General features: G+C 36.0%; 1 protein-coding gene across 1 annotated transcript in view; it reads right to left on the bottom strand.

Moving 5' to 3' along the window:
• GLRA3 (glycine receptor alpha 3) overlaps positions 1-18,638 on the bottom strand; it is a 193,075-nt gene that overhangs the window by 24,403 nt on the left and 150,034 nt on the right. Inside the window, exon 7 of the mRNA XM_032855758.1 lies at positions 7,980-8,194. Within this exon, the coding sequence (XP_032711649.1) occupies positions 7,980-8,194 (215 nt within the window). The remainder of the gene's footprint in view (positions 1-7,979; positions 8,195-18,638) is intronic.

The raw sequence follows: 18,638 nt of genomic DNA, 5'->3' as shown, positions 1-18,638 counted from the left end.
AGGATACTGCATGTCCACTTTGAGTGGTAATTCTTCTCGTGTTTCTCACTGACCTCAGCTGACAGGGCGATCACTATCTGGAACATTGGCAGCGGCAACAGTCGAGGAAAACTGGGGCTTGATGGAACTCATGTTGGTTAACAATTTACTCCAGACCAGAAGTGGAACTGATCATTGTGCTCAAAACCCATGAGCCAGCACTATTCCCAGACCATCCCTACCATGCAACAAAGAGGTACAACGCTACCCTCTGCCTGGGAAGAAGACAAAGCCAGCACGAGTAGCAGAGGGAGTAGGAGTGGGAAGGTTTCCACTATTTTTATTTTTGAAACAGGAACAAGGATCCTAGAGGCACATAATTGAGGACAGTGTGGATTATGATCTGATCACTATTTATGATATCTTCCTAGAGAACTACAGCAGCTTTATTAAACTCACTGCTTTATAAGAAACAAACAAAAAAATGGCTAGTTAATTAAAATATAGCATAGAGTGCAAACCTCCCTTGATCTTCAGCCAAAAATGTCTTCAAACCCTAGTGACAGGTCAAATTTCAGTACAATCAATTGTAACGGGGTGTAAAAAATAGAGTCCAGCTAGCATTCTGAAGCACACACTTAATCTAAGAGCGATAATAGGTTGACCAGCTGGTAGAGAGTAAAGACAGGCAGGCTGCAAACCAAAGATAGGCATGGGAATGAGTTTGCTTGTGCTGCATCGTATGGAATGCACCCAGCAGATAACCATAATGCTCATCTCCATCCCTTAATATCCACACCAGAACAGTTTGTGGTGTAACTTATATGTGCCTATGCTCTCTGAAGCCATTTGATTTTTGTGTTCTCTAATTCAGAAGAATAGACGAGTTGCATTTATTCCAGACAATCCTTCATAAATACATTTACTTTTATGCTAACTTTTGGTCAGATTTTCGAGTGGCAACAATTTCAGAATACATTCCTTTATAAGTACATTGGGTGAATTGTATTACAAACATGGCACCAAATGGTATAACCAAGAAGCCTGGCAAGATTCATGCCTTTACCTTACCCTGCATCAATGTGGTTAAATGGATTGTCTCCTGAGACCGGTAATGCATCAGACTACAGCTCATAGATAACAATGCATTAGTGGGTAAATATTTATTAGATTATAACCCAGACTACTTATTTATAGTAAATTATACTTATTAAATTATAAATTATAACCCAGACTACTGTGAGTAAAGAGCTTATAGAAAGAATTTTAAAATGCATTTACAAGGAGCACAACTTAAATTTAAGACTAAGTCATTGATTCAACCAGAAACAGGAGTTGGCCTCACAAAATCGCATATAAACTTACATGTTGCCGCTCCAGACCTGTAAGGGAAGGTACACTTTCCAGGAACTACCTCCAGGTGAATATTTTGTCAATTCTCTTCTCAATATAAATTTGCTTTTTATTTGAGAAAGAGGCATAGCAAAACATTACAGAGTATTGCTTTTTACTAGCTAAAATAGCCCTTCACCGGGATGATCTTTCTCCCTTTAATGACAATCAATCCTGATGGAGGCTCCCAGGTCCTTAGAATTGTCAAGGAAACTGTGAGGAGCAATTCTGTCTGAGGGATGGACAAGTGACTCAAGCATTCGACCAGATGCTTTTCTTCTGAGATATGCTAGAAGATTTCCTGCTTGAGTGCTACTTTTTTCTGGGGATTTTATTTCACATCACAATGACGATTCCTTAATCTTGGTTTTGTAAAATCCAGAATGTAGTACGTTTAATCTCACATTTCTCCCTAGTGTAAAGCCTGTATGAGAACTTTGTGTTCTGTCATTTTTCTAGGAAAAAATATTAGTTGCAAAATCATTTTGAGCTTCCTTCCAGACCTAAAGCGAGAGAGAGGCAAGGGACAGAATAAACAATGTTTTAGAAACAAGTGTTAAAGGAGAATGAAGTGGCTGTTGAAAAAGTGAAAGAAACTGTCTGGAGCACTGCCTTCTTGAAACATTAGGCAGTGAATCAGACAGCACAAGATTTTGTGAGTTTGGACATTTGTTGTCCCAGAGGGCTGCTCACAACAGCAGAGTCCTTCCGATGTCACGTTCATACTAATTACGATCTTCATAACCCTTCGTGAATGAATGATGCTTCGTAAACAATATTTATTTTCCATATAAAAGTTTTTATTTTAAAAGATGAAATTGTCAGGGAGAAGAGCTTCAGCTTTCCTAAATAATGGACTTGGCCAATCCCTCCAGTCACCAGGTAGAAAAGTTAAACCAAGAAAGCTATGGGATTTGGAAAGGTCATCTTGTTATCTCTGACTTCTGCTTCAGTTCTAAGAGTTTTGCCATCCTCTCTTCTACAGGACAAGGCTCTGATGTTTACCATTTATATGAAACTATGAAATCTAGATATCACTACCAATGCTTCTGAGGTGTATACTATCAGTTACTGGGATTTCTTAATATATTATCTTTTTTAACTGCTCCATTAAGGTTGAATTCTGTGACTTCTGTCTCCTCTGCATTTTTGTACTGGAGGCTTTGTATTTCTATAACATCGACTTTATTTTAACCATATTCGCTTCATCGCTGAGGTCAAGACCTTCACTGACAACTTTACACAGGAATTACAAAGACAGAGAAAGCGTGTTAGTTGCTTAACAACACTGATGTTGGGAGCATGTTTGTTATTCCATTGGTGAAGGGGAGTTTTCCATCTATTTCTGTCCAGAGGGTTGGGGGTATGAATTCTAGGATATGCGTGAATGCAGTAAAGGGAGTTTCTGACATTATTTAAGTAAAATTGTCTCAAAGTGGCATATAGTTGTTTTGTTTTTAAATATAGTTTGATGCCAAAACCATTGTATTATATCATATTTTTAAAAATTAAAATTTGTGATTTGATTATATACTTTTTCCTAATTGTGGCATAAGACTGAAGAATTTAGGCAGTGGCTCTGCCTCTGTGTCACCTACAAAGGACATGCTTGGTAACTGTTAATTTTCAGCTTAGTGAAATCTAGTAAGCCTAATAAATGTAGGTTCCAACATTAAATGTAGAACCAGAGATATCTATCAATTTCTACGCTTCTTATTATAGGACCTACCTTATGTTTAGGAATTATCTGTTAAAGATAATAGATAAAACACTAATAAATTTGGATGCCATTCACATGCATTATAGTCTGTGATTTTTAACAAAAAGGGAATGAATAAATGATTCTTTCATTTTCTATACTTTTTTCTTTTTCTCTCTTTTCCCTAAGTGGATTTAATATGAAACTAAATTATTAGTATATTCAATGCATTTTTTAAAAATTAAATCTATTGCTCACATCAAATATGGTATTATAAGTTACATATGATTATTAAAATTCTGTCACATTAAGAAATTAAAAATGAGGGGCACCTGAGTGGCTCAGTGGGTTAAAGCCTCTGCCTTCGGCTCAGGTCATGATCCCAGGGTCCTGGGATCGAGCCCCGCATCGGGCTCTCTGCTCAGCGGGGAGCCTGCATCCTCCTCTCTCTCTCTCTGACTGCCTCTCAGCCTATCTCTATCTGTCAAATAAATAAAATCTTTTAAAAAAAAAAGAAATTATAAATGAACCAACTTGTACCATATTTGTACTGAACTTAACTGAAATAATTTTAGTTAACTATATTTAGAATAAATATTAGCATGTTGCACTTAAGTGGTAAGGACCAAAACATTACTGACAGTAATAGTTATTGTTGTATTAATAAGATTATTATGTAGCCCCTCCCCCCTCATTTATATTACTGCAAACATTTACAGCTTACTCTCTTTTAAAAGTGCAGGGGTTTTTTGTTTGTTTGTTTGTTTTTTGAGAATGAGTATTAACTAGATAAGAACACAATAATCAGTATAGGTCTTCCAGTTTTCTTCACATCCCTGTCTTTTCAGTGTAATCTCACATAGAGATTTTGTGTGCCCACACAGCGATGGTATCTAAATAAAAATATAATAGTTCAATTGATATTTTCTAACATTTATAATCACTTCTATAATTGATGTCTTTAGGAAGAGAAAACAATATAAAAGCTATTGTTGTTGTGTCTTCTAAAACTAATGTTTTCATTATACTATAAGGTAAATACATACAACATTTTAATTTTTTTCATTAATCTGGTGATTTTTAGGGGAAAAATATGGTTCTACACAAAAGTAACTCAGTTGAGTTTTTATATTCTTTTAGAAAGATATGAAAAAAATGACAGACGACTAAGTAAATGTTTAAAAGTTCTTGTCTTTAAATATATGCATGATATTTACTCAGTAGACACATACATGATATGATTTAGGTTCTGAGGATAGAAACATGTAAAAGACCTTTTGTTCTCTCAAAAATCTACTCCTGATGGGTTTCACAGACAAACTGAATGGGGAAATAAGTTAAAAGAAATTATTTGAGATAAATAGCTTTTGGTGAAGAATTTGAGATTTTCATAGGCTACAGGCTTCTGGGTGTCTGTGAAGTATTTAACTGATTATCCACATTTGCAATTTCAAGTGTTTCTTATTTTCTAACATTTAGAAATGAGGTGGCCATGTTGGTGGGAGCAGAGTAGGAGAAATTCACATAGAACTTTCCAGGAATCCTTCTCTCATTCCTCTCTCCATACCTTTTTTCCTCTTCTTGTTTTCTTGAGTATTTACTAATATGGCAAAGTCTTATTTACCCAAATGCCGCCATGGACTCCTGCCTTTCCCTTACTCCTCCAGGTCCAGTTCATGAGCAAATTCTGTTTCACTTCCAAATGTTTTCTTTAAAATACCCACCTCTTTCTAAATTTATCTCCTATTTTCCACCTCTACTGTTGCAAATCTAGCCAGACCAAAGTCTGCTCTAGACTCTGATAGCTTGCTTGGCAGTTTCTCTGCTTCCATGTTCACCCTTCTATCTGATCTTCAAAGAAAAGTCAGAATGATTACTTCTCTCTTTAGAATCTCCTTAAGTCCAATCAAAATAAACCTGGTCTTTATCAAGGTTTAGAAAACCCTCCATTGACATGGCTCCACGATCACCATTTTTTCTCACTTGTTCTGCTCTAAGTACACAGTGTTAGGGGGTGTCCCTAGTTTTATACAACTATGAAAAATTGCTGGCGATAGAAGTATTGTCATCCCCTCCTGGTCACCTAAAGCAGGCACCACAGGAATGTCAAAGAGCTCCATATTCCAAGAATAGAATCACAGGAATCTTCTTGGTTTGGGCCATAACATGCTTGATTTATTATGACACTGTAGAGGACAATGCAAGAGGAAATATCAGAGAGGAATCCGAGCTCTGTAGATCTCCAGGTACTGGCTAAGGTATATCCTTTGAGATTTTCTACCCTGAGTTTTACTTGACTGATTTCCAAACTCCTTTGTATCCTGCAGGAGATGTATTGGCATACAGCCTAGACAAAATACTAAGCAGTTATAATAAACTAATGATTTATTGTTTCGTCCTCCTCTGTCTAATCATCTTCTATTGGTTTCCTGAATTTCATTTTGTTTTCCTACTTCCTAGATTTCATCAGTAAGAGGATGATGGATAATTTCAGTGGCAAGACTTTTAGGTATCTGAGGGTTCTTTGTGAGGTTGAGAATAGAACGGATCATAAGGTATATGATTTAGCCATCTGTTCCTAAAGGCAAGTGTGGCCCCTCACCTCTTGCCTTTCTAGCCCCGCCAAATCACAGAATCAGAATTGCATTTCTTAGATTTTTCTATCTTTTGGAATTGTCCTTTCCAATAGATTAATTCTTCTTGTTTATCCTGGGTCTTCAGTGTCTTCCTGAATATTCCTGAATTCTAATGTACATAGCTGAATATGCTCAACCTCTCATTCCCTAACTATCACAAAACCTAAAATGAGGGTGCTTGGGTGGCTCAGGTGGCTCTGGTGGTTAGACATCTGCCTTTGGCTCAGGTCATGATCTCCAGGTCTTGGGATCAAGCCCCACATCGGTCTCCTAGCTCAATGGGGAGTCTGCTTCTCCCTCTCCCTCTGCCTCTCTTCCTCCTTATGCTCTCTGTATTTCTCTTAAACGAATAAATAAAAAATCTTAAAAAAAAAAACAAACACAACAAACCTAAAATGATATGGTCACTCTCTCTTAAGATATCATTTTGTGAATGAAATATTTTTGTGCATCAGACATAAATCTGTTATCACATTTCCAGTGGTCATTGTCTCTATGATCTGAGAAATATAGAGGATTTGTGTACACTTAGGTATATAATTGAGCTCATAGTTGAAAATTTATTACTTCCCTGAAATCAGAGTGAAATTAATGATTTTTAAAAATCTTTCCTATGTCTTAAGAAAATGAAGCCATTCCAAGATTTTCTTTCCTTTAAAAAACAAAAACAAAAAACTTATGACTTCATCCTGTTTGTTTTTTTTTTTAATGTGTTGCTTTCTTTATTTCTGCCTCCTCCACTCTGATCTCCATGCTCTCCTAATTCTGCCTTAATGTTTGTATTCAAATGTCTTTATACTCTGCCTCATAGAAGCTGTAGCTTTCTGAAAGGGAACATTTTGTTCTCTTCTCTGGTTGACAACTTATTGAATGAATGAGCCTTCATTTCTGTTTAGCATTTGGGGAAAATCAATGAGTAAACTGGCAATTTCCTTTACAAACTGACTATGGAAATTCAACTATTATTCAGAATCCTTGAGATATTCATATATATATAAGTAAGCATTGGGACTTATTAATCTTATAAATAGATTTGTAATTTTCACCTGAACAATATTTTATAAAGCACTAGTTGAAGTGGAAATTAAGTATTAAGTTGAAAATTCAATTATTAATAAAAGTAATTTTATTTTGCAAGACAGCCATTAAATTTTATCTAGGCAGTGTGAACATTGTTAAATATCAAGTTCTTCCTATTTGAAGTAAATTTTTAGTGATAAAATGTCCTGCCATCAACTTTTGTTTATTTAGGTACTTTATCCTAATAAATGGAAACATGAAATGCAATTCAATGTGGGAGTTAAGGAAACCATGACAATAGACTTATAATTCACTTGGCATTACAAGTAGATAGCATCAAATGCAGAAGGAAAGTTAATATAATTTTACTATATCTACATCATTGTAATGAAAATAATAGTGAAGCTTGTTGGAAGCTAGACAGGATTACTTAATTTAGATAGCAGAAATTTTTCTTAGAAGTCATCCCGTGAGGAAAATAATTCTATTGCTATTTGCTAAATGGATTAAAAGAGCTTCCTATGTTTTATTTCAGCATACGTTGTAAAAAGGAATATTGGGGTTTTTTTACAAACCTCATAGAGAGAACAGTTTATTTTAATTCTGACAACTCCACATAGACTAAAATCATGATATTAGATAAGCTTTCCTTTTCGTTGACCTATGGCAACTTAAAAGCCAAAAGGGGGAAAAAATCCATAAAAATAATAAGTGCTGGGGCGCCTGGGTGGCTCAGTGGGTTAAAGCCTCTGCCTTCAGCTTGGGTCATGATCCCAGGGTCCTGGGACTGAGCCCCACATCAGGCTCTCTGCTCAGCATGGAGCCTGCTTCCTCCTTTCTCACTGCCTGCCTCTCTGCCTACTTGTGATCTCTTTCTGTCAAAAAAATAAATAAATAAATAAACTTTAAAAAAAAAAAGTGCTATCCACAGCATTATGGGCAGCTTTATACAATACTTGTGGGAGTGTAACTGCTGTAAATTTTTCTGGAGGGATATTTGGCAATATGTATCTGTATGTACGGTCATCAGTGTAGTGATTCCAGTTGAAGAATTTATACTAAGGAAAAAATGCAAAATATATGTAAAGCTATACACACACATGTATATAGTGAGTAAGCATATTACTATAACACATCCATGCAGTAAGACGAAAGTTGATAATTGTATATATATATGGATTTACTATGTAAAAGTATTAAATATCTATAAATATTTGTGCAAATATGAGTGTGTGTCCATTTAGTACACTTACCTTTGGTAAGGACGCTCGTGATCCCGAGCTCTGAGTGGTCATGGTCAGCACAGTAGTTATTCCCAAGGCTACCCTGGCTGGCGCAGCATCCATATTGATCCAGAATGAAACCCAGGAGAGAATAACGATCAGGAGACTGGGAATGTACATCTGGATCAGGTAGTATCCCATTTGTCGTTCAAGATGGAATCGCACTTCTATACATGTAAATTTTCCTAATTGGTTGTAAAATAAATGCATTAGTTGGTAAAAATAGGTCTTTGTGATGACATCAAATGTCACATTTTCCCCCCACATTGTGTCCTAAAATTTTCCACTACAATGTAAAGGGGTCTTAAATCACATATGCAAATTGGTTTCTGAAAAAATATTTTTCTTACTTTTCTGCTAACATATGGAAGCAACATGAGAGTACACTTTCCAGAAAATAGTATGTCATTTTATGACTTCACATTTGGTTAGCATTTCATACTTTGAAAATACTCAATGCTATATCATTTTACTTGATTCCAGCAATCGTTTCTGAGATAGGAGAAATGCATATCTAATATCTAAAGACTGTCCTTACTCATTCATTCTGTTTGGTACTTCTTAGTACTTATTGGGATCCAGGTGCTATTTGTTCCAGAGGCCTTTACATTTACTTTAAAGTATGTGCTAAAGGATAAATTCAACTAAAGATGAATAATTCCTTAAATGTCATTCATGTAAGTTAATTTATGCATTAATAATTTGGAAACTATTAATGCAAAAAAGGACAAAACATGTTCTCTATCAATAAATCTGAACATAATTTAAAAACACAGCTACTAAAAAACCCTGAGATATATATGTTCTATATATTCATGCCCTATGACTCTATTTTGGTAAGTAATAGAGAAATAAATTATGTCTTAATTAACCATTTTGTTGATATCCCTGTTTATCCTCTGGTTATACTCCCTACTACCATGACAATGTTATCTCTCCTTAAAATAATTGTTTATCTGAATAACCCAAATCTTGGTTTTTATTCTCTCCTTATTCTAACTATGTTAAGAGGGATAAGGTCAGTGAATTAACATGCTGATCTTTTTAGGTGACATTCTCTGATCCAGTTGTGAAAGAGAACCAAAGAGCACAACCAAGAAGCTTGCTAGGGTATTTTTAGATTGGTTTCAGTGCACAACTTCCAGGAGTGTGGCTTGAGCCACGTGCTGCTGTGACGCAGGGGCACACCCAATGGATCAAGGGATGGATGAGAGTCCAGGGCTTAAAATTCCTAAAAAGGTTTCAGAAACTGGGAAAGTTGGATTCCACTCTTAGGTGTTTAGGGATCAGAAACATACAAGTAAGCTATCTATGATCCTTTTATCAATTTACCAACTACATACAGAATGCCTAAAAATTCTTGAAATATATGAATTACTTTAGATTTTTAAGATTCCATTGAAATACAAAATTTTTAAAAATAATGAAATAGGGCAAGAATAACTGAACTATTTTCATGACATCATCATTAGATTATCCAAGTAACCTCAGGGTGCCTGTGTTGGGGTTAATGCAGAACATGAAGGCATGAAATAATATGGCTTGCTTAACGGTAACATGAGGGTGAATATGAAAGGCCACTGAGGGTGAGGGAGGTTTGGGAGAAGGGCGTGGGCCTTTGGCATATGGACACCTGCATGACTGCTCTGCCCTGAGAATGCTGCGGAGAGTTGTCTTCCCCAAGCTTCCTCAGCCCAAACAGACACCCCGTGATCCATGATGCATGCATTGTCCCTTAGTCTATGTTTAGCAGAACTCCTTGAACATGCAGATTAGCATATCGTATCTTTCCAGCAAACAGATCCTCCTAGTTACAAGAAGACTGCCCGTCACACGTTACTTGCTTGAGAAACAGTGATAAAGATTTACGATTATCCTGAAGGACCAATTAAGGTGGGAACAAAGAAAAGCAAAGGGTCTTTGTCTCTGAGCATTGACCCCCTCCGCACCCTCCTCCCCCCGCCATCTCCCTTTTTTCACAGCAAAGTGTAGAGTAATGTTTCATCCGCTGGTACAGGGATTGCTGGCCATTCCTGGCATGCCTGGGTGGCACAGTCGGTTTAGTGTCCAAGTATTGGTTTCGGCTTAGGTCATGCTCTCAGGGTCATGGGAGCAAGCCCCCATCAGGCTCTGCACTCGGTGTGGAGTCTGCTTAAGATTCTCGCTGCCTCTCCTTCTACTCCTTAACCCCTTCCAACCTTGCACTCTAGCCGACTCATGGGCATGTGTGTGTGCTCTCTCTCTCAAATAAATAAATACGTAAATCTTAAAAAAAAAAAAAAGAAAAATAAATTATCCAAGTAATACCATGATGAGATTAGTAATAATTACTGACAGTTTGGGTACTTTGAATACATCCTGTAAAGTTCATGTAATCCTCAAAATATATATATATATATATATATATATATATATATATATATATTCTCATCGTACCTTATAAAGAGTGTTTTCATAGCTATCACTGGGAGGAAAAATAATAGTATAGTGTATATATATACAAATAAATATATACCATGTGTGTATTTGTGGCTCTAGAGAGAAAAATGAACAAGTGACAAAAGTTCTGACATGCTAATACTAGCACAACAGGACTGGAGCTTCTTCAAGTACATTTATATTTTTACTGTGATTTTACTATATTTTAATTTATTTAATTATTTGTTATACTTTTCAGACTTAAAGTTTATTTCCTTCAGGTGATTCAAATATTATTTTGATTAATTGATTAAAAAAAAACCCTGCATTCTAGTCTCAATGCTCCTTTCAAAAACAAACAAACAAAAAAAACCTAGAGACAATAAAAAGAATATTACAATTCATTGATAAAAGGACAAATAATCCAATATAAAAGTGAGCACAAAATGAACAATTTTATATCATTTGAGATATTTATATTTGGTTGTCTGTGATTTGTAATTAAAAGTATACTGGCTGTGGGACACCTGGGTGGCTCGGTTAGTCAAGCTTTGGACTCTGGGTTTTGGCTCAGGTCATGATCTCATCATCATGAGATCCAGCCCCAAGTCCAGTCCTGACTCAGCCCCGAGTCTGCTTGAGATTCTCTCCTTCTCTTTCTCTCTGCCATGCCCCCACTCCCACAGTAATACTGCTTGGCTTGTGTGCTCTCTTTCTCTGTCTTTCTCTCTCTCTCTCTCTCTCTGATAAATAAATAAATAAATAATTTAAGAAAGAAGTATCTTGGCTCCAAAGGATGAAGCAAAAAAGGAGAATCAAATTATTAAAATAACGTATGAAAGAGGGGACGTTACTACTCAGAGAAATTAAAGGATAATAAGGAAGTATTATGAATACAATACAAAAAGTGGAATGTCTTAGATGAAATGGACAAATATATAGAATGACACATATTACTTAATCTTATTTAAGAAGATATAGAAAATCTGAATAGACCTACAAAAAGTAAAGAGGTTAAATTAGTAATTTTAAAACTTTATAAGGGAAAACTCAAGACCACAAAACTTCTGTTAAATATCTAAAGAAGAGGGATACCTGGGTGTCTCAGTTGGTTAGGCGTCTGCCTTTGGCTTAGGCCATGATCCCAGGGTTCTGGAATCGAGTCTGCATTGGGCTCCTTGCTCAGTGGGAAGCCGCTTCTCCCTCTCCCCCTGCCTGCCACTCCCCTGCTTGTGCTCTCTCAATCTCTGACAGATAAATAAAATCTTTAAGACATAAAAATCTAAAGAAGAATTAATAACAATCCTTTATAAAATCATCCAGGAACTAGACAGCATGGAATAATTCCTAACTCATTCAATGAGCTCAGTATTACCCTGATAGTAAAACCAGACAAAGATATTACAGGAAAAAAGGTATATAGACAATCTCTTGTGAATATAAATGTACAAACCCCAGAGAAATATTAGCAAACTGAATCCAACAACATATGGGAAGAACTATACATCATAACCAGTCAGAACTTATGGAATGTAAGCAAGTTTGGCTTAATGTAATACAAGTCAGTGTAATACACTATATAAAAAGAACAGAAACAAAAACATATGATCATCTCAATAGAATTAAAATTGTCAAAAATCCAATAGTCTTCCATAACAAACACACTCAACAAACTAGAAACAGAAGATAATTTCCTCAGTCTGAGGAAATTAAGTATGATAAAATAGTTAATGGTGAAAAGCTTGCTTAACACTTAATGGTGAAAAGCTGAATGCTTTTCTACTAAATTCGGGAACAAGGCAAGAATGTCTTCTCTTCCCACATCTATTAAACATTGTATTGAGAGGTTCCAGCCAGGATAATTGGGCAAAAATTAAGGAAAAGTTATTTAAATTGAGAAGGAAGTAGTAAAACTATCTCTATAAACAGAAGACATTACCTTGTACAAAGGAAATCCTGGAGAATTCACTAAAAATCTAGTTGAACTGCTGGGTTCAGCAAGGCTATAGGATACACTATCAGTATACAAAAAATAATCATGTTTCTATACACTAGCAATAAACAATCAAAAACTTAAATTGAGCAAACAATTCCATTTACAATAAAACCAAATAAAATAAAAGACTTATAAAAAATTTAACAAAATAAATTCAGGGCTTCTACACTAAGAAATACAAAACACAGCTGAACAAAATTTAAAAATTGGAACAAATGGAAAATCGTTCTGTAGTCATTAATTAGAAGATGAAATATAGCTAGATCAGAATACTTCCCATATTGCTCTACAAATTCATTGCAATCTCTACCAAAATTTCAACTGGCTTTTATGCAGAAATGTATGAGCTGATCCTAAAATTATTATGGCAATGCAAGAGACCTAGAATAACCAATATAGTCCTTAGGGTAAAAAGAACAAATTTGGTGGACTCACATTTCCCCATTTCAAGACCTGCTACAAAGCTATAACAACAAAATAGGATAATGTCATAAGCATAGATATGCAGATCAATGGAATAGAATTGGAAGTCCAGAAATAATCATTTATGGTCAACTGATTTTTAACAAAGAACTAAAGCTATTCTATAGGGAAATTATGGTCTCCTCAGCAGATGGTACAGAGAGAACTTTGTATTCACGTGCAAAAGAATGAACTTCCACTCTATCTCATACTATTCAAAGTGGATCATAGACCTATATGTAAATTCTAAGCTACAAAATTCTTAGAAGGCATAGGAGTTAATCTTTATGATCTTAGGTTAGGCAACATTTTTTTTTTTAATACGTTACCAAAATCACAAGTAACAAAAGAAAAAAAAGTGATAAATTTGGCTACCTCAAAATTAAAAGTTTTTGGCTTCAAATGACATCATTAAGAAAGAGAAAAGATGGGGTGCCTGGGTGGCTCAGTGGGTTAAAGCCTCTGCCTTCGGCTCAGGTCATGATCCCAGGGTCCTGGGATCGAGGCCTGCATCAGGCTCTCGCTCAGCGGGGAGACTGCTTCCTCCTCTCTCTGCCTGCCTCTTTGCCTACTTGTGATCTCTGTCTGTCGAAAAAATAAAATCTCAAAAAAAAAAAAAAAAGAAGGAAAGAGAAAAGACATCATACCAGCTGGGGGAAAGCATCTGTAAATCAATAATAAAAAGAGAAATAACTGACTTAGAAAATGGGCAAGGGAATCTAGTAAATATCTTTTTCCACAGAAGATATGCAAATATCAATAAGCAAATGAAAAGATGTTCATCCTTACTCACTAGGGAAAATGCAAATCAAAACCACAATGAGATGGTACTTCACTCACTAAATTGGCTGTAATAAAGAAGATAGACAATGACAAGAGTTGGTTAAGATGTGGAGAAACTGGAATCCTCATTCATTGGTGAAAGGATTGCAAAAGAGTGTGAATACTTTGAAAAAGTTTGGTGGCATAGATTTACCATATGATCCAGCTTTCCACTCCTAATTCCATATGCAAGAGATATGACATACATCCACCCCAAAACTTGTTTGTGAGTGTTTGTAAATGGTCCAAAGTTGGAAATACCCCCAAATGTCTAGCAACTGATGAATGAATAAACAAAATGAGGTATATCTATCCAATAGAGTACTATTTGGCAATAAAAGGAATGAAGTGGTGAAATATGCCACCAGGGGGATGAATCTCAAAACATTCTTCTAATTTAAAGAAGACTATCACAAAGACCACATATGATGCCATTTATATAAAACATCCCCAAAGTATAAAGCTATAGAGACAGAAAGTTAATTAGTGATTGCCTGGAGCTGCTGGATGGGGAGGACTGCTAATGGATATAAAGTTTATTTTTTTTTTCAGGTGATAAAATATTCTAAGATTAGGTTGGTGATTGCACACTTCTGTAAATATACTAGAAATCATTGAGCTGTATTCCTTAAACAGTGAATTTAAAGGACCTAAATTAAATCTCAATAGAGTTGTTTTAAAAATTCTTTAGTTAAAAGATGAACAAAGTCTGAGGATCTATTATAACATGGTCGCTATAGCTGATAACACTGTACTGTATAACTGAGATTTGCTAAGAGAGTAGAACATAAATATTCTCTCACACACAAAAGGGTAAATGGGCGAGGTGCTGGATGTGTTAACTAACCTGATGGGGGGAATCATTTCACAGGGTATACATGTGTTAAACCATCCCATTGTACACTCATTATCCTATTATTTTATGTCAATGACACAACTCAGTAAAACTGGTGGACAAAAAGCCTTCTTGCTGATACAGATCTAAAAGAAAAGTTTCCTGTTTAGGGTAAATCTGCTCCCAGGTGGCAGGTTGTAAGTACAGACACATTTTCCAGGTTCAAATCTACTTTTTCTTTATTTTTTTACTCAACAAATATGTATTGGGTGTCTCTGTACTTAAACAGAGCCCAGAAAACATGGAAATAGAAAGAATAGCTATAATCATTGGTTTTAAAAAACATTTGGTCATAAGGGAAACAACCATAGATAAGTAAACATATAAATTAAAGATAAAATTTTAGACAGTGAAAACAGTAAGTTGAAGGTGGGATATGGGTGTTTAACATATACTTGTCAGGGAGATGTATATTTGAGCAGTCCTGAAGAATGTGAGAGTATTTGGTTTGGGATAATTTGGGGAAATTGTATGTATGTATAGAAATATGTATGTGGGGTGGGGTGTGGGGTAGCCAGTTGATGGGTATCAAGGAGGACACATACTGAGATGAGTACTGGGTGTTAGATGTAACTAATGAATCACTGAATACTACATCAAAAACTAATGATGTACTATATGGTGGCTAACTGAACATAATAAAAAAATAATAAAATTTAAATAGCAAAAGAAGAAGGTTTTGATCTTGATGGAAGTCCCAAAAGTTCATTTTCGCTTTTGTTTCCTTTGCCTTTGGGGACATGTCTTGAAAGAAGTTGCTGTGACCAATGTCAAAGAGGTTACTGCCTATGTTCTCCTCTAGGATTTTGATAGATTCTTACCTCATGCTGAGGTCTTTTATCCATTTTGAGTTTATCTTTGTGTATGGTGTAAGAGAATGGTCAAGTTTCATTCTTCTATACATAGCTGTCCAATTTTCCCAGCATCATTTATTGAAGAGACTGTCTTTTTTCCACTGTATGTTTTTTCCTGCTTTGTCAAAGATTATTTGACCATAGAGTTGAGGGTCCATATCTGGGCTCTCTACTCTGTTCTACTGGTCTATGTGTCTGTTTTTGTGCCAGTACCATGCTATCTTGGTGATCACAGCTTTGTAGTAAAGCTTGAAATCAGGCAACGTGATGCCTCCAGTTTTGTTTTTCTTTTTCAACATTTCCTTAGCAATTCAAGGTCTCTTCTGGTCCCATACAAATTTTAGGATTGTTTGTTCTACCTCTTTGAAAAATGTCAGTGGAATTTTGATCAGGATGGCATTGAAAGTATAGATTGCTCTGGGCAGTATAGACATTTTAACAGTGTTTATTCTTCTGATCCATGAGCACGGAATACTCCTCCATCTTTTTGTGTCTTCTTCAATTTCCCTTTTTAATTTTTTTTTAATTTTTATTAACATATAATGTATTATTAGCTCCAGGGGTACAGGTCTGTGAATCGCCAGGTTTACACACTTCACAGCACTCACCATAGCACACACCTTCCCCAATGTCCATAACCCAACCACACTCTCCCAACCCTCCTTCCCCAGGCAACCCTCAGTTTGTTTGTCTTCTTCAATTTCTTTCATGAGTGTTCTGTAGTTCCTCAAGTACAGATCCATTACCCCTTTGGTTAGGTTTATTCCCAGGTCTCTTATGGTTCTTGGTGTTATAATAAATGGAATCAATTCTCTAGTTTCCCTTCCTATATGTTCATTATTAGTGTTGAAGAAAACAACTGATTTCTGTACAATGATTTTGTATTCTGTTACATTACTGAATTGCTGTATGAGTTCTAGTAGTTTGGGGGTGGAGTCTTTTGGGCTTTCTGTATAAAGTATTATGTCATCTGTGAAGGGAGAGAGTTTGACTTCTTCTTTGCCAATTTGAATAAATTTTATTTCTTTTTGTTGTCTGATTGCTGTTGCTAGGACTTCCAGTAATATATTGAACAATAGTGGTGAGAGTGGACATCCTTGTCGTGTCCCTGATCTCAAAGGGAAAGGGAGAAGACATTCGCAAATGACACTACAGATGAAGGGCTGATATCCAAGATCTATAAAGAACTCTTCAAACTCAACACACACAAAACAGAATCACATCAAAAAAGGGGGAAGAAGACATGAACAGACACTTCTCCAAAGAAGACATACAAATGGCTAACAGACACATGAAAATGTTCATCATCATTAGCCATCAGGGAGATTCAAATCAAAACCACACTGAGATGCCACCTTACACCAGTTAGAATGGCCAAAATTAACAAGAAAATAAACAACACGTGTTAGAGAGGATGTGGAGAGAGGGGAAACCTCTTACAGTGTTGGTAGGAATGCAAGTTGGTGCAGCCACTTCTTTGGAAAACAGCATGGAGATTCCTTAAGAAATTAAAAATAGAGCCACCCTATGACCCTGCAATTGCACTACTGGGTATTTACCTCAAAGATATAGATGAAGTGGAAAAAAAAGGGCCATATGTACCCCAATGTTCACAGCAGCAGTGGCCACGGTCACCAAACTGTGGAAAGAGCCAAGATGCCCTTCAACAGACGAATGGAAAAAGAAGATATGATCCATATGTACAATGGAGTATTATGCCTCCATCAGAAAGGATGAATACCCAACTTTTGTATCAACATGGACGGGACTGGAGGAGATTATGCTGAGTGAAATAAGTCAAGCAGAGAATGATAATTATCATATGGTTTCACTTACTTGTGGAGAAAAGGAATAACAAGGAGAACACCAGGAGAAAGAAAGGAAAAGTGAAGTGGGGGAAATTGGAGGGGGAGACGAAGCATGAGAGACTGTGGACTCAGAAACAAACTGAGGGTTTTTGGGAGGTGTTGGGAGGGGTGAGCCTGGTGGTGGGTATTAAGGAGGGCATGTATTGCTTGAAGCACTGGGTGTGGTGCATAATCAATGAATTTTGGAACACTGAAAAAAAATTAAATTAAATTAAAAAATAAATAAATAGCAAAAGAAGAAGACAAAGAGCAATTACTAAGCCCTGAAGCAGGAATCAGTGTGGCATATGTAAGAAAACAAGCCCCTGTGGCCAAATTACAGAGTAAGGGGAAAACAGAGAAGAGGGTTTCGGGGAGATAGGTAAGGGATACCACCACGTTTGTCATTCTGTGTTACAGCAGCCCTAGGAAATCAATCCACCAACTTAAACTACCTCTAGAGGCCTCTTAGCATCTCTCTAAAATTTGCTTGTCCTTGTAATTGCCCCTATAGAGTTGAGCAAGGACACTGGTATGGACCCGCTTGCCTTTGTCTTTGTGTTGAGATGAACCTTGAACTCCCCACTAAATTGAATATCACTCTCACTGCTGGGTTAAGAAAATGGCAGTGACTTTTTCACCAGATATTGTGACTTGATTAAAGAGATTAAAGAGATTAAAGACCTTGTACAGTAAAAGGTCAAGTCACAGTCCTGGAAAAGGATGAGCTAAAGAGGAATCATAGTTGCCGTAAGGAAATAATAAGAGCAGCAGCTGATGCTAATGAGATGTTGTGGACTAACCGCACTGAAGTGATGACTCATTTGCGGGTGGTTTAACAGGTTTTGTAGGACTAGGTTACGCAGCAAGAATAGATATTATGAGAATAGCCAGTGCTGGTTGAGAGAAGTGAGCAGACCTCATGAATGTGCAAATATCCCATTAAGTCTCTTAAGTCCTTGACAGCAATATCTTTTATCTGTCCTCAAAGGTAAAATGCTACTGTGTCAGTGGGAGTAGTAGGTACTTAAGTAACAATAACTTGAAAGTAACAAAAACTGTAGCCAAGAAGGTTTAAGCAATGAAGCCTTGAAAGAAAAAAAGCAAAAACAAAAACAAAATAATTTCTTTTATTTTGTTATCAAACACAGTGTATAATGCCCAAGAAGAGTTAAAAAGTACATTTTATTGTTCACATAGAAATTAAAGGAACTTTTTTGGAAACATCATTAGTATGTAATTATGAGCTTTTGGCAAAAAGAAAAATAAATATAATTGAATACCAAGTACTTCTTTGGTACTATACAAATCAATTATATAACAATATGCACTGAG

The sequence above is a fragment of the Lontra canadensis genome, unplaced genomic scaffold (genome assembly GCF_010015895.1).
Source record: "Lontra canadensis isolate GAN:19392208 unplaced genomic scaffold, GSC_riverotter_1.0 scaffold10, whole genome shotgun sequence".
NCBI classification, from domain to species: Eukaryota; Metazoa; Chordata; class Mammalia; order Carnivora; family Mustelidae; genus Lontra; species Lontra canadensis.
This window is presented reverse-complemented; position numbering and strand designations above follow the sequence as displayed.